Here is a 17,178-nt window from a genome sequence, read left to right on the forward strand (position 1 = left end):
GTGCTTTACTGCCACCAACTGGGCTGGAGTGTGGAACAGGAGATATTGGTGGCGGGGGCTGGGGCTATATTCCTTTAGCTATTTCTGTTTCTTTTAAATACTTGATAATTTTTATGGTTTTGTTTTTGAGTAGAGTTTTTATTTCGTCCTCGCTTGGTTCAGCAACACGCTCCACCATTTTGTTTTTCTCTACTCACGGTATATGAGTTGATATCCTTGTAGTAGAGTAGCCAATCAAAGTGTGCGATTGCTCATATTCAGTGAATGCGGATAGGATAAACAATAATGTAACAGAAGTAAAACCCTCAGAACAGGACATTGTAAGCAACTGTTGATATGACCATTTCCTTTTACACAGAAAAAGACAAGTTGTTATGTAGGGAATTGACATTCACTATTTCTTGGGGAGAATGAAGATCACATGGGTTGTCAAAGACAATCCTTCAAGGTCAATGGAGCAAGGAGGTGGGGCAGACAGAGAAACAAGTGGGCAGACAACACCAGTGAATGGACCAAGAAGACCTTTGCAGAAACACAAAGAATTGCCCAAGACCATATGCAGTGGAGAAGGCTGATGGAGCACTCACTCAAGCAGAGTCCCCATGACCCCGGGTAGGGTTACGGGACAAAGGCAAGGCAAGGGAAATAGAGCCTTTGCTGTTTGTTTGTTTGTTTGTTTTTGTTTGTTTGTTTTGTTTGGCACAGTGGTATTAGTTGCTCATATATGGCCATTGGTGAAATGGACAACAAAGCAATGCAAAAACAGATCACACTTATAAACTGTCAAAGTTCAGGTAAATTGCCAGTTATTCACGTTGGGAACTGTACTTGAAGTACTAGGAAGTGATTTCTGGAGAAGTGATGAATAAATACGAAGGAAAAATATGAATCTGAGTGAAGTTCTATCTATCTAAGCTGTAATTTTTGATGGGATGCTTGTTTCCAGGTAGCTTCAGCAGCCATAGACAAACAGACCAACATCCATATATCCACCCATCCATCCATCTCTCCATCCATAGAGGCATATAGAGAGACTAGATATCTATTCGTCTGTCTAATCCTGTCCTTCTCTTTTTCGAAATGGCGTCAGCTGCCATAGATAGACAGACATCTAATCCATCCATCTTGTCTTTCTCATATGGGTTCAACAGACAGACAAACAGACAGACAGTCTTCTCTATCGTGTCTGTCTGTACATAGCTTCAGTAGCCAAAGATAGACAGACAAAGGCGCTCAACATGTTTTATAGAAATGTTTAAAGTTTTGTTTATCTGATGCATTTCATTTCTCTTTGTTTTCACCTTTACTCCCCAGAGGGAAGTGGCACCATGTTGGGACCTCTCAGTCACCGTGCTGCGAGCCAAGTTCAGCCATTCGCAAGACTACTGTATGAGTCTCATTCAGTGCACAACACACACACACACACACACACACACACACACACACACACTTGACATCTATTCAATTAAGCTTAACCTCATAGAATACAATGGTTATCACTGAAGTTCATTAGAGAGGCTGTGAAAGTTGAAAAAACTATCCTACCCTATCATGAGGCAGCATGTGAGGGTTTTTCATAACACTGTTAATGAAGAAAAACTGTAGACAGATCCAATATGCTTTGCTTTTTTGTAATATCTGATTATGTATTGTCAAGATTCCAGTAAATTTAAGAATATTTGCTCAGAGAAGTAACTGGACTCGGCACCAACATCCAACCCACTGTCACAAGAAGGTGCCGCTATTCACTAGTGTTATAACCCAAGGGTGTGTAGATTTGGAGGGAACCCTTTTAGAAGGAGCTGTATTCACTCAAGCTTCAGCTGCCTCTTGCTAAGTGATGGTCAGTGAGTAGTATTTCTGTTTTAATGGCTTTACATTCACATGGTGCAACTGTAGAGTCCTTCATTTCTGTCCAACATGAACTTTACGGTGTTTAGAGAAATAAGAAATGTATCAAGGGTTTTAACTTTGACCTCCAGGAAAGTGGCATCATTATGATCCATGATCATTTCAGTTTATGTGACTCGCAGGTCTAACATCAGGATTTGGTGGTCTAAGGTGATTTAAAGCTCGCTGTATAAATATTGTGATGCAAACAATGCAAGAGTTCATGTTGTTTTTCGACTCACTGCAGTTTCTCAGTCTGACCTTTATGTGATCCTGAGTATGCCCACGGCTTCGGTCCATACTAGGAGGACTAAGAGCATTCCTAACTCCAATGCACCCGAGTGGAACGAGACCTTCCACTTCTGTGTGAACAGCCACGTCAAGGTAAGACCCCATGTCCTGACAACTTGTGCTCATCTGTGAGAGGTTCTTCTGCCTTTTACTTTACTTACAAACCTTATCTAATAAAACTAACACCAGTATTCATATATGGGTCTGTCTCAGAAACTGGGTACTGTGGGGGTACCCCGCTAAATATACTTACAGTCAATAAACTATACGGTTTTGAATGGTGATGTTGGTTTTAATTTGAAATAAAATGATGAAAGAAATAATACAGATAAAACTAAATCTTTGATGTGAATACTCTATTCAGAATTTGGCAAAAATTCTGCAAATTTGTGGAAAAATGGCGGCTTGATCTGGGACATGATAAATGGTTGACTACATCGCATTCCCTTAAAAAGGTTGTAGTCCACTGAAAAGTCTACAGTTATCACTAATTGTATTTTAACTTGTAACTTTATACACCTAAGGATTGGTGCGCTCACAGAATAATCATAACCGTAATAAAACATCATGCAAAATATTTGATCACCGTCGTAACTCCATTTTCCGCATACCCAAAACCAATACGATCGTGTGTTTTGATCTAAACGGAAAGCCTCAGGGTCAAGATCACTACCTCACCAAAAGTACTGTACTTACTTACTTACTTATGGTCCCTCTCACGTGTGAGAATGGGGGACCCTTCTATGTCATCGTTCTCTACGCTCTTCAGCTCGTTTTTGCAGTCTCAACTCCGACAGTATTTTGCCATCGGAAATGAGGTTTCTCCATTTAGGTCGTTCCGCTGTGGCTTCATACCATTTATCATCAAAACCAAATATGGATAGATCCTCTTTGATACAATCTTTCCACCTTTTCTTTGGGTGGCCGCGGGATCTTTTGCCTTTGGCGAGCTCACTAAAGAGCAGTTGTTTTGGTATCCTATGATCTGGCATCCAGCATACATGGCCTAGCCAACGGAGGCAGCTGCTCCGAATCATGGTCTCTATTGTTGTTGATTTAGCTCGCCTAAGGACCTCAGTGTTAGTTACATGGTGCCACCATTTTACGTTCAAAATCTGTCTCAGTGATCTTTGATGAAACATCTCGAGAAGGTGGATGTGGGAAGCAAGAGTGCTCCAGGTCTCGCTGCCATATAGCAGGCATGGGAGGACGATGGCTTTGTAGACTGTAACCTTGGTGGTTATGGTGAGACCTTTACGGTCCCAGCACCTGCTCGAGAGTGAGTGGAATGCGGCTGCTCCTCTAGCAATTCTCCTCTTAATCTCGACATCAAGTGAGGCGTCAACGGATAGTTCACCGCCCAAATAGATGAAGTGGTTGGAATTGGTGAGTTGGTGGTTCTCAATAGTAATTGGTGGAGGATCTTCGCATCCGAAGTGCATGACTTCAGTCTTGGGCTTGCTGATTGTAAGTCCCCAGTCGTTGCACGCTCCGTTGAGGGCGTTAACTGCGCTTTGCAGTGACTGTGCCATTGCTGTGCAGTGTGCTGCGTCATCCGCATACAGGAAGTCATCCAGTCTTGATTCCTTGGCAGCCTTAGTCTTCAGGCGTCTAAGGTTGAAAAGTTTGCCATCCAACTTGTACCTGATGTCAATTCCAAAGTTTCCCATGGATTTGTGTGCGTGGCGCAACATGAAAGAGAAGAACAGTATGAAGAGCGTTGGTGCCAGAATACAGCCCTGCCTCAGGCCCGATGAGACCTCGAAAGGTTTAGTCATCTCACCGTCCACGAGGACCTGGGCTTGCATGTCCTGATGGAAGCTACGAATTATGTTGACAACTTTAGGTGGTATTCCAATGCACAGCAACAGCTCCCACAAAACCTCTCTGTTTACAGTGTCAAAGGCTTTGACTAGGTCCATGAAGACAAGGTGGACTTCTTGGTGCTGTTCGCGGCACTTCTCCAGTAGTTGTCTTAGGGCAAACATCATGTCCGTAGTGGAGCGGCCTGGCTGAAAACTACACTGGGCTTCTGGGATGAATGGCGCAATGGAAGGCCATACTCTGTTGAGGATGACACGGGCATACAGTTTCCCAACTATAGCCAACAGAGTAATGCCGCTGTAGTTTCCACAGGAGTAACGGCAGTTCTTTTTGAAAAGTTTGATGATTGTGCCATTCTTGAAGTCCTTAGGTACTCTTTCCTCGATCCAGATGTTCATTAGTAGTTTGTGGAGTTCTGCAACTAGTGCAGGGCCACCTGGCTTTAGGACTTCTCCAGGTATGCCATCAGGGCCGGGTGCTTTGCCTTGTTTAAGTTGTTTAAGAGCTTTATTTACCTCCTCGATAGTTGGGTCTTGTTCAAGCTCGTGCATAACAGCTTCCTGGGGGATATCATCCAGGACAGACATGTCTGGTGTGCCTGGTTGGTTGAGAAGTGTACAGAAATGCTCTCTCCATCTTGCTAAGATGTCCTCTCTCTCAGTGAGGCGTGTTCCTTCGGAGTTGTCGACTGGGTTGATGCCACCTGGCTTTCACTGGGAGACAAGTCGAAGTGCTTCAAAGAAGCTTCTGGAGTTGTGGCATTGTGCGTGTGACTCAATCTCTGCAGCTCTATCAAGCCACCACTGATTCTTCATCCTTCGGAGCTCACGCTGGCAGAGGTTACGGGCTGAGCGGTACCGTCTGCGGTTCTCAGGTGTTTCATTTTGAAGGAGGGCTTCAAAACAGTGTTGTTTCTTCTTGAGCAAATCCTTGATGGTGGGATCATTTTCGTTAAACCAGTTGCGGTGGTTACGTTTCTGCAATCCAAGAATCTCCTTCGAGGTGTCATACAGAGTGTATTTCAGATCTTGCCAGCGTTGTTCTAGGCCCACTGAGTCAATATTTGGGAGGCGTGAGGCAATGGCTTCTTGCAGTTGTTGTTTGATCACAGGTACATCGAGGCGCGCGGTATTAAGGCGGGGAGGTATATCTCTGCGTCTGCGCTGGGTGGAAATATGAAAACGCAGGTTAAGCCTTGTGCAGACCAACTTGTGATCGGTCCAGCAATCCACGCAACGGCGTACTCTAGAATCTGCAAGATCACTCCTGTAGTGTTGTTTGATAATGATGTAATCAATCATGTGCCATTTCTGGGAGCGTGGGTGTTTCCAGGTCCCCTTGTGTATATCACGGTGTGTGAATATGGTGTTAGATATGAGGGGGCCGAACCTTGTGCAAAGTTCTTGGAGAGTCACCCCTTGTGCGTTTTCATCTCCCAAGCCATTTGGTCCGATGACATTGGGCCAGGCTTCTGTGTTGGTTCCAACTCTGGCATTAAAGTCACCAAGGAGAAAGAGCCTGTCACTAGGTGGAACCTCTGCGAGGACTGCTGTGAGTTGGTTATAGAAGAGCACCTTTTCTTCCATGGGTCTTTTAAACGTGGGAGCATAGATGCTGATGAAGGTGGCATGGCAGTTCTTGTTGAGCTGTAAGCACATGGTCATGATGCGGGAATTTATGCCCTTCCACTTTTCCACGAGAGGCCGGAGGTGTGATTTCATGGCAATTCCAACACCTTCCTGTCTTGGCTTATCGCTATCCCTCCCAGAGTGTAGGAAGATGTAATTTCCATCAGAGAATTCTCCTTCACCAGGGATCCGGCACTCACTGAGGCAGGCAATGTCAATGTTGAGTCTCCCCAGCTCGGAGGCTACTAGGGCGGAGTGGCGCTCAGGTGCTTGGTGCTTCAGTAATGATGTATCTGACATGGTTCGAACGTTCCACGATGCAACCTTAATCTTGGAGATATATTTGCTGCGGTGGCGTCTGGGCTGTTCAGGGTCAGGGGGTCCCAAAGGCTTTACCCTTGATCCGTCATCCTTGCGAAAATGCTGCCCGTCGAACCGACACTGGTTGTGTAAGGTTCTTAGTGAAGGGTCTGTAGCGGGTATGTGGTTTCGCTGCAGCGGGGGTGCTGGCCTCGCTGCGGCTAGCAAGCAGGCTGCCCAATTCCGTGCCTGCGTCCTTCTGCCAGTGGACACATAGAGTGGACTCATAAGAGACGCAAATATAGCGTATAGTGTGTATAGCTGGAGAAGCGGTCAATTAGTTGGGTCAGTGGGCTGACCTCGGCTTGAGCTGACCCAGGCAAACTGGCCGTTCCGACTGTTGCCCGAGTGGGCGGTAGTCTCTACGCCCTTGGCCGTTTCGACCGGTATCCAGGTGTTATAGACTGGTCTCTACGCCCCTAAGATTGTTGCCCAGTACCTTGTTCCATAACTGACGGTTGGCCTCCTGCATGGTGGCTCTTCCCCTCGGGCGTTATGGTACCTCCATGCATGCCAGGCGTTGGCATGCTGTGGACTGTTTTTCGTCTGGACTCTCGCCTAAGACCGGATCCGGCATGGTTAAACCTGCCAGGGGTTGAGGCCCCCACCAGCATGCGCCCTTAGGGTCCTAGAGACACTCAAGCTGCTACACCACGACAAGGTAACAGTCTGTTGTCACCAAAAGTAGTAACTTAAAATCACTACGCCATATAAAAATTTAGTTATAAATCTGCGATTTTGTTTTTTAAAACGAAAGCTGAAAGTTAGGTATAGAATATGTTTCTGACAGAATATGTTACGATGGTAGCTGGTCTTGTATGAATTTCTGAGGTATAAAATGAGTTGTCTATTTTTTACCGTAGCGTGTTATTTGTGTGCGGGGAAGGACACACATTAACAATTTGCATGTGTAGAATGGAATTTTCCACTTCAGCAGTTGGAAGTTGATCGTGCTTCCATTTGCGGTCTTTCTGTTACGCGAGTGATCTGTTGGGACGTTATCACTGAAAAGGTGAGTTTTGACGGTTTTATTTTGTTTTAGTCTTGCAGTATAAGGCAACAGAATGTTTCTTTTTCATCTTACTTTCATATTTCATAGTGTTTGCGTATTTTTGGCCAATATTTTGCAACCATGGTCAATTTAGATTGAACTTTTGATAGAATCTACGGCCAGTCATTTTGCCCCGCCCCCGCCTTGCGCTCCGTCCAGTGCAGTAGTGATGTCCCATTGCTCGCGCGCCGCAGCAGAGACCCGCGCGACCTTCAGCCGGTACAGTCGCTGTTCTTTTACCACCGCCGTTATTCTCATCTTTCCGGTGTGTTCTTGATTTTTCCATTGTGTCCTATTTCGCCATATCAAATACCCAAACTGTATCATATTATTCATATTTAAGTGAATAATCAATTCAGTCATCATAACTTGGCATTTTTAACCCAAGCAATCAAAAAGAGGAAATTTATTCAATATTTTCACTCATCTGTGAAGGAGGGGCTTTAATTCTTCATGATGTAGTTATTTTATATATAAATCAATTTTACAAAAGCATTTGAATTGTAATAAAAAAAAAATTTCCACAGTAGGGGCCAGATAAAGCAAGATACTATCTTTATTCTTATTAAACATGACAAAATAAATATTGAGTGTTAGGTAAATGCAAAAAAAATAGTAAAATTAGAAAATGTATTTTTGAACCATAATGTCCCAAATGAGAGACCAGTTTCTGAGACAGACCCATATACACTCCCGGCCAATTTAATAGGAACTTCTTGTTGATTCTAAGATCCCTGTTCTTGGCTGCAGGAGTGGAACCCAATGTGTTGTTCTGCTGTTGCATGCTGAGATGCTTTTCTGCTCACCACGGCTGTAAAGAGTGATTATATGAGTTGCTATATCCTTCCTGGCAAAAAAGCTCAAACCAATCTGCCCATTCCCCTCTGACCCTCTCTTATCAACAAGGCGTTTGTTTCCACCCACAGAACTGTCACTCACTCACTCAGTGTTTTTTGTTTTCTGCACCATTCTGTGTAAACTCTAGAGACTGTTGTGTGTGAAAACCCCAGGAGATCAGCAGCTTCTGAAATACTCAAACCAGTCCATCTGGATTAAACCAACACCCATACCACAGTGAAAGAAAGTCACATTTTGAGATCACAATTTTTCCCGTTCGGATGTTTGAAGTGAACATTAACTGAAGCTCTTGAGTTGTATCTGTGTGATTTGATGCATTGTGCTGCTGGCGAGGGATCGGCTGATTGGAGAACTACAGTGAACAGCAGGTGGATGGATGTTCCTAATATAATGGCCAGTGAGTGTATGGTACTTCTGTTTCACCGGGTTAAGTGTGTTAGTTTATCATGTCCTCCAGCATACACACACATCAATCCCAATCCCAGGGTTTTCCAAACTCCAGTCAGAGTTTACGAGCAGCTGCTAAATTGTCTTAATTGGGTAATTTGCAGGATAATCAATAAGTATTTCATTAACTGCAAAAAAATTAGATGTTTTCCAAATCCTTTAAGTTGTACACAAAGTTGTATACTTACTGCTTTCTCTTTAGCGAGGATGTATTGTTGCAATACACACTTCCTTATTTCCTTTATCGAGAAATTTTAGTTTATTTTCGTGATTTATTGTATGGAATCCTGCGCTTCATTTTGTTCTGTCAGTAAACCTGCTGAGAACGCTTTGACTACAAACATGGACACCCTGAACTACAATCCCCAAGACTCACAGCGCCCTCTGTCTCCTGATTACTAATCACAGCTGTCACGTATCTTCCTAATCACCTCTCTCCCTATTTAAGCCACTCACTCACACTACTCCAGTGTGAGGTGGTGCTGGGTTTAATTAATAAGGTATGGGTGGAAGGAGTCATTCCAACTGAATGGAAACAGGCAGTAATAATCCCAATAAGGAAGCCTGGGAAAGATCCAAAGATTCCAACAAACTATAGACCCATAGCGCTGACATCGCAGTTGGGTAAAATAATGGAGAGAATGGTGAATGACAGAATGGTCTACTGGTTAGAAACGCAAAATATTCTGCACAGCTACCAGAGTGGATTTAGGCAGGGAAGGGGTACTATGGATCCTATGGTGGCCCTAGAAGATTCTATAAGAAAAGCTCAGGTTAACAAGGAAACAGTGCTGGCAGTGTTTTTTGACGTAGAAAAAGCATATGATATGGTCTGGAGAGAGGGACTTCTAATTAAACTGAGACAGATGGGCATAATGGGTAGAATGTTTCAGTGGGTTAGAGACTTCCTAACAGGTAGAAGAATCATGGTCAAAATTAATGAAGAGCTAAGCAGTGAACATACAGTGGAAAATGGCACACCTCAAGGAAGCATCATCAGTCCGATATTGTTCCTGATCATGATTAATGATGTTTTTAAGGAAGTGCAGGGATCAGTTAATGTTGCTTTGTTTGCAGATGATGGTGCTATGTGGAAAAGGGGGAGAAATGTTGATTTCATTGTCCACAAAATGCAGCAGTCAATTGATAAGGTCCAAAACTGGGCTCTGCAGTGGGGATTTAGAATTTCTATAGATAAAACTAAAACTGTTTTTTTTTACCAGAAGAAATATTCCTATGGAGTTGAAGTTGAACTTATTTGGATGTGAGTTAGAAAGAGTTGAGTGTTTTAAATACTTGGGCCTATGGTTTGATAAGAGGTTAACCTGGTCTGCGCATATACAGAGCATGCTAGACAAGTGTAAAAAGGTACTAAATGTAATGCGCTGCCTGCGTGGAGTGGATTGGGGAGCCAAAAGGTCAGCTTTGAGGACTATATATGTCAGCCTTATAAGATCCGTATTTGACTACGGGTGTGTGGCATACAGATCTGCATCTAAGATGCTGTTGAGGAAACTAGATGTCATCCAGCATAAGGCATTAAGATTATGTTGTGGGGCCATGAAATCTACTCCTGTTAATGCTATACAGGTAGAGATGGGGGAAATGCCACTATATATAAGGAGGGACCAGCTGGTCTTGGTCTATTGGGCTAGCCTCAGAGGGCAAAGAAATGATCATATTAGTAAGTCTACGTTAATACATTGCCAGGAGAGAGATAAACCAGGTAAAAGCTTTGGGTGGGTGGTTCCACAAAAAGTAGAGGCGTTGGGCTTGCAGGCGCTAGCTCTGTGCCCAGCTGTTTCACATCCAGTTGTGCCGCCATGGTTGTTAAAGAAGCCAGTAATAGATTTAGTACTTCTGGAGTTGAAGAAGAGCGAAGACTTCAGCAAAGATATGGTCGAGTGCCATATTAGTGTACAGTACAAGGACAAACTTAGGGTCTATACTGATGCATCAAAGTCTGCAGGCGGTAAAGTTGGCATTGCATTTGTAGTTCCAGAGCTCAAAATTTGCAAAACAGAAAGGTTAACCAATGATCTTGCAGTATACACAGCAGAACTAGTAGCCATCCTCACTGCATTATCCTGGATAGAGGGATATAGTCCTAAGGGTGGAGTGCTTATTGCTTCAGATTCTGCTTCTGCGCTGATGAGTATTCAGAATACTATGTCAGAGTCCAGACAAGACTTAGTGTTGGAAATTGCACAATTGGTTAGTGGAATTATAAACTCAGGTACAGATGTAACTTTCTTATGGATCCCAGCACATATTGGGATAAGAGGGAATGAGTTGGCAGACATGAACGCCAAAAAAGCATGTGTGACCCCTGAGGTCACCTTAGAAATTGCCTATAGTAAGACTGAGGTAAAGTCACTAATTAAGTCAAAGTCCAGAGAGTTATGGCAGAGTGAGTGGAATGGTGCAGCTACTGGGAGGAAATATTATGCAATTCAAAGGGTGGTAGGTCATGCAAGGCCAACAGCAAGATCCACCAAAGAGGAGGATATTATATCTAGAATGAGGTTTGGGCATTCTGGTCTGAACAGTACTCTATTTCTCTTTAAAAAGCATGTGGATGGAAAGTGTGGTGTATGTGGTTCTATTGAGACTGTGGAGCATGCAATTGAACATTGTGTCAAGTTTGAGCAGGAGAGGCAGCACCTCATCCTTGGATTACAGTCAGAAAGTGTGCCTTTTAATGTAAAAGCAATTTTGCAGAGGAACTCAAGCGAGAAGTGCTTTAAGCATTTATTTCACTTTATGGAAGTCACTGGACTGATTAGAAGAATATAATGGATTCTCTCTTTCATTTCTTTCACTCTTTCTTTACTTTTTTTTAAATTTTCTTTATTATTATAATAATAATATATATTTTTATTTAATTATTATTTTGTTTATAGTAGAGATAGTTTACACCCAGACTCACACTCCATTTCGGTAGGTGGCGGTAATGCTTCCAAAAAGTTGTTTGCCAACCGCCAATTAAAAGAAGAAGAAGAAGAAGTACTCCAGTGTGGAGATTGCAAAATCCAGAGGTTTTTACCAGAATGTACAGCAGTATTTAGAGGTAATGTATGATGACACGACACAGATATATACAGATGCTTCTAAAGACGAAACTGGTAAGACAGGAGCAGCAGTATTCATCCCCAGCTACAATAAAAGTATTGGGAAAAGGATGTCAGATCACTTGTCAATTTTTTCAGCAGAAATGATGGCTATTATACTGGCCCTGCAGTGGGTGGAGGAGGTGAAGCCTAGTAAAGCAGTTATTTGCTCAGATTCTATGTCTTCCTTAAATAGTATCCAGAGTGGAAAATCTACATGCCGACAAGATCTCTTAGATGAAATTAACCATCTCGTATTTAAGATAAATCAGCATAAAACTTTTATTCAGTTCACATGGGTTCCAGCTCATAAGGGGGTTGAGGGTAATGAGAAAGTGGATAAAATGGCCAAAGAGGCCATCAAGGCAAATGAGGTTGAGTTAGAAGTCCCATTAAGCAAGGCAGAAATTAAAGTAATAATTAAAGACATCAACAAAATGTGGCAGGAGAGATGGAATACAGAGGAGAAAGGAAGGCATCTATATAATTTACAAAAGGAGGTGGTGTTTAGAAGGAGTGGTGAACTGAAACGACAGGAGGAGGTTTGGTTGACGAGGCTGATAGGACACACAAGTCTAAATAGTGGGTTGTATACAATAGGGAAACATCATTCTGGGGCCTGTGCACACTGTGGAGAAGTAGAAAAGGTTCAGCATGTCCTTATACACTGTACACAGTATTCCAGTGAAAGAGAGAAGATGGGGAGAACATTAAGAAAATCTGTAACTATAGTTAACTTATTAAGTCAGCCATTCACACAATCAGCAGTAACAGCTCTAACACAGTATTTAAAGGACACTCAACTAGCAAATAGAATTTAGTTTTTTTTTGTTATAATCAGTCTGCAATGACTTGTTTATTTGTTTATCCTCATGAAGGGTTTCACGGGAAGATGTGTTTATCCTCATGGGAAGATTTGTTTATCCTCATGGGAAGATTTGTTTATCCTCATGAATGGTTTCTTGGGACGATTTGTTTATCCTCATGACTGGTCATCACGGGAAGAATTGGTTTATCCTCGTGGAGAATACCACGGGAAGAATTAGTGCGTGCACGTCTGTATGAGTTAACACAGAATAATTAATCTCGAGACTGTCCTTTCATGTCACCAATGGGAGGGGAAATTGTGTTAAGGTACCCAGACCCTGAAGAAAACCCACGGGATTGGATGAATCGCTGTGGTTTAGCATTCTACACAAATTCTAGACAATTTGGCTGGAGTTTCTCTAAGCTCTGGTGAGGTGGGACGAGGGCTGATAGGGCATGCCTGCCCTCTGAGCACCAATACACGTCAAGAAGAGCAAGGATTAACTCAAGCATACATCTCTTAATATTGTTAATATTCTACTCCATTCTATTTTACTATTTCAGCTAGAAGGCTAGAATTCTTCTGTGACCTTGGGTCTCACTGTGTACTGTAGTCAAGTTTATTTGTACAGTGCTTTTAACAATAAACATTGTCGCAAAGCAGCTTTACAGAATTTGAACGACTTAAAACATGAGCTAATTTTATCCCTAATCTATCCCCAATGAGCAAGCCTGTGGCGACGGTGGCAAGGAAAAACTCCCTCAGACGACATGAGGAAAAAACCTCGAGAGGAACCAGACTCAAAAGGGAACCCATCCTCATTTGGGCAACAACAGACAGCATGACTATAACATTAACAGTTTTAACATGACATCAGTTTCATTGATGTTATAAACTCTTCACTGATGGAAACTTGAGTGCAAAACTGTTCATGACAACTGCAGTCCTAAAGTTAGCAAGTCAACTGTAGTCCTCAGCCATAAAAGCATTACTGTAAGAGTCCAGAGCATCCTCCAGGTATAACCCTCAACTGTCCTCATGGGGCCGTCCTTCACAGGAGCGATGCAATAAAACTCCGACCAGACACAGGGCACCAGGATGGATCAAGCAGGTCCAAGGAGCAGAAGAGGCCAGCATCTCAATCCCAGGACCAACATGTAACTCAGGGACAGATTGGGGGGGAGAGAGAGAGAGAGAAAGAAAGAAAGAAAACACGTTAGGTATGCCCTAAAAATGACGTACTATATCTGTGTGGTAGGCTTGCCGAGACAAGAGTCTTGACATCAGGCATAACACACAACAATGGCATGTTAATATAGTTTAAAAAAAAAAAAAATATATATATATATATCTCATGACCTGCTCTGGCTGGATGCTTGATTGGGTGATGGGAGCACACTCCTCAGCAATGATGAGATGCAGATGGGACCCTTAGGGCTGGCCAAGACAATTCAGCTACATTTCACCAGGTCTGGGACATGCGACAGAACGTCCGATGGCCGATTCCCTGCAGGCTACGATAGCCAGTCAAGGTCTCCACCCTCTCCACCAAAAGATTTCCTGTTGACTCCATGTAACTCAGAGGGACAGATTTTGGAGGGGAGGGAAAGAAAACGCAGGTTGTTAGGTATGCCCAATGTCACCTGAATAAGTAGGAATATTATACATATTGCACCGAGTACAAGCAGGGACTCCAGCAACTAACTATGACAGCATAACTAAAAGGGGAGAGCCAGAAGGTAACACAGGCATGAGGGAGCCCTGGGACATAAAGCAGCAGCCACTACACCGTCAACAAACTCGAGTGAGCAAGCGAGTGGGGACTGACAGCATCCATACATCCCAGTTTACCAAAACACTTTGTCTGAGGACCCTCCAGATCTACACCTTTACCTCATATAAACACCATTAACACAAGGCTTGACTAAACAGATCTGTTTTCAGCCGAGACTTAAACACTGAGACTGTGTCTGATTCTCGAACATTACTTGGAAGGCTGTTCCATAACTGTGGGGCTTTGTAAGAAAAGGCTCTGCCCCCTGATGTAGCCTTCACTATACAAGGTACCAGCAGATAGCCTGCACCTTTTGATCCAAGTAGGCGTGGCGGGTCATAGAGGAGCAGAAGTTCACTCAGGTACTGTGGTGCGAGACCATTTAGTGCTTTTAAAGGTCAACAGTAGTATTTTATAATCAATACGAAATTTGATTGGGAGCCAATGCAGTGTGGATAAGACAGGGGTGATGTGGTCATATTTTCTAGTTCTAGTAAGGACTCTTGCTGCTGCATTTTGAACTAACTGGAGCTTATTTATGCACTTATTGGAACAGCCAGACAGTAAGGCATTACAATAATCCAACCTGGAGGTAACGAAAGCATGGACTAGTTTTTCCGCGTCATGCAATGACATTAAATTTCTTATCTTTGCAATATTTCTGAGATGAAAGAAACCTATCCAGGTGATGTTATCAATGTGAGTTTCGAATGAAAGACTGGGGTCAATAATCACTCCGAGGTCTTTTACTGTGGTACGTGAAGAAACCGAAAGGCCATCCAGAGTCAGTGTAATCAGAAAACTTACTTCTAGCTGTATGTGGTTCTAGCACAAGTACTTCAGTCTTGTCAGAGTTAAGCAGAAGGAAATTAATAAGCCTCCAGTGTCTAATGTCCTTAACACATTCCTCAATTCTATTAAGCTGGTGTCTCTCATCAGGTTTTGCAGAGACATACAACTGTGCGTCATCAGCATAACAGTGGAAACTAATACTATGTTTACGAATAATATCACCCAGAGGTAACATATATAGAGAAAAAAGCAGTGGACCCAAGATAGAACCTTGTGGAACACCAAACTTTACCTCAGTACGTCTAGAAATATCACCATTTATATCAACATACTGATAACGATCAGTTAGATAAGAGCTGAGCCAGGAGAGGGCCGTTCCCTTAACTCCCACAACATTTTCTAGTCTATCCAGAAGAATGGAATGATCAATGGTATCAAATGCTGCACTAAGGTCAAGCAACTCAAGCAGCGAGACACAGCCCTGATCAGACGCCAACAGTAGGTCGTTTACTACTTTAACCAGAGCTGTCTCTGTGCTATGATGAGGTCTAAATCCTGACTGATACATTTCATGGATGTTATTCCTATGTAAATATGAGCATAACTGCTGTGCCACAGCTTTTTCAAGGATCTTGGAGATAAAGGGGAGGTTTGATATTGGCTGATAATTGGACAGCTGACAGGGATCAAGGTCAGGTTTTTTTTAATCAGGGGTTTGATAACTGCTAGTTTAAAGGATTTGGGTACATAGCCCATCGTAAGAGAAGAATTTATTATTTTTAGAAGCGGTTCAATTACTTCAGGTATTATCTGTTTGAATAGACGTGTAGGTAAGGGATCTAGTACACAAGTTGAGGCTTTTGATGTAGAGATTAATGAAAGTAATTCAGTTTCTTTAAGGGGAGTAAAACATTCTAACTGATGATCTGATACAGTTATATAGTTAACTACAAGGTCACCATCATTGTCTGACCTTAAATTAGTAGTTTGAATTTTTTGTCGGATATTCTCAATTTTGTCATTAAAAAAAATTCATGAAGTCGTTGCTACTACATACTGCAGGTGTGCATGTGTCAATAGTGGACTTATTCCTGGTTAATTTTGCTACAGTATTAAATAGGAATCTAGGATTATTTTTGTTATCTTCTATTAGGGAGGAGAAATATGTTGATCTTGCAGCACTAAGAGCTTTTCTATACTTCAGGAAGCTCTCCTTCCACTCTAATTTGAACATTACCAATTTTGTTTGACGCCATTTACGTTCCAATTTTCGAGTGGTCTGTTTTAATGTGCGAGTGTCATCATTATACCAGGGTGTTAATTTTTTGACTCTGACCATTTTCCTTTTTAGAGGGGCTACATTATCTAAAGTATGGCTGAATGTTGACTCCAAGCATTCAGTTGCCTGATCAAGTTCTGCAGGGGCTGACAGTGACCCAATCAAAGTTGACAACTCTGGGAGAACATTTATAAAGCTCTGTGCAGTAGTTGACGTGAAAGTACGTTTAATACAGTAGCGTGGTGAGGTGCATATTATTACTCAGACATAGTTTGAATGAGATGAGATAATGATCTGAGATAACTTCAGACTGTGGAAGTATGACTATATTGTCTACGTTTAATCTGAATGTTAGTATTAGATCAAGGGTGTGACCACCATTATGGGTCGGTCCTATGACATTCTGATTAATCCCTACTGAATCTAAAATGGACACAAACGCTGTTTTTAAAGGGTCTTCTGGATTATCGAAGTGAATATTAAAATCTCCGACAACTAAAGCTTTGTCTAAGGAAATAACCAGATCTGAGAAAATCTGCAAATTCAGAAAGAAACTCAGAATATGGCCCTGGGGGCCTGTAAATAATAAGCAATGGAATTAACTGGGTAGACTTATTTTTCGAGGCTACATACATTATATGAGTATGAAGAACTTCAAATGTATTAAATTTATAACCAGGTTTTTGTGTTACACCTAGATAATCGTTATAAATAACCGCAACGCCTCCTCCTCTGGCAGTTAGACGAGGCTGGTGTATATAACTGTATCCAGGAGGACTTGCTTCATTTAATGCTATATATTCATTTGGCTTAATCCATGTTTCAGTTAAACACAGTACATTAAACTCCTGATCAGTAATGAGTTCATTAACCATTAGCGCTTTAGATGTAAGAGATGTAATATTTAATAGCCCCACCTTTAGATCAAAAGTGCTGGCAGCAGCTGTACAGTCAGTATGATCTAATTTTATATTGATTAGGTTACTGGAACAAACTCTCTGAAAATTTCTACCTTTTTGTTGAGCTTGGGGAACAGACACAGTCTCGATGTAGTGGACCCTGAGTG

General features: G+C 42.3%; 1 protein-coding gene across 4 annotated transcripts in view; it reads left to right on the plus strand.

The window, feature by feature from the left end:
- pla2g4f.1 (phospholipase A2, group IVF, tandem duplicate 1) overlaps window positions 1-17,178 on the plus strand; it is a 109,106-nt gene that overhangs the window by 9,530 nt on the left and 82,398 nt on the right. For all 4 annotated transcript variants that reach the window (XM_060934806.1, XM_060934807.1, XM_060934808.1 and 1 more), the window contains exons 2-3: window positions 1,315-1,387; window positions 2,138-2,274. In XM_060934806.1, coding sequence (XP_060790789.1) covers window positions 1,315-1,387; window positions 2,138-2,274 — 210 coding nt within the window. The remainder of the gene's footprint in view (window positions 1-1,314; window positions 1,388-2,137; window positions 2,275-17,178) is intronic.

This window comes from Neoarius graeffei, chromosome 11 (genome assembly GCF_027579695.1).
Source record: "Neoarius graeffei isolate fNeoGra1 chromosome 11, fNeoGra1.pri, whole genome shotgun sequence".
Taxonomy (NCBI): Eukaryota; Metazoa; Chordata; class Actinopteri; order Siluriformes; family Ariidae; genus Neoarius; species Neoarius graeffei.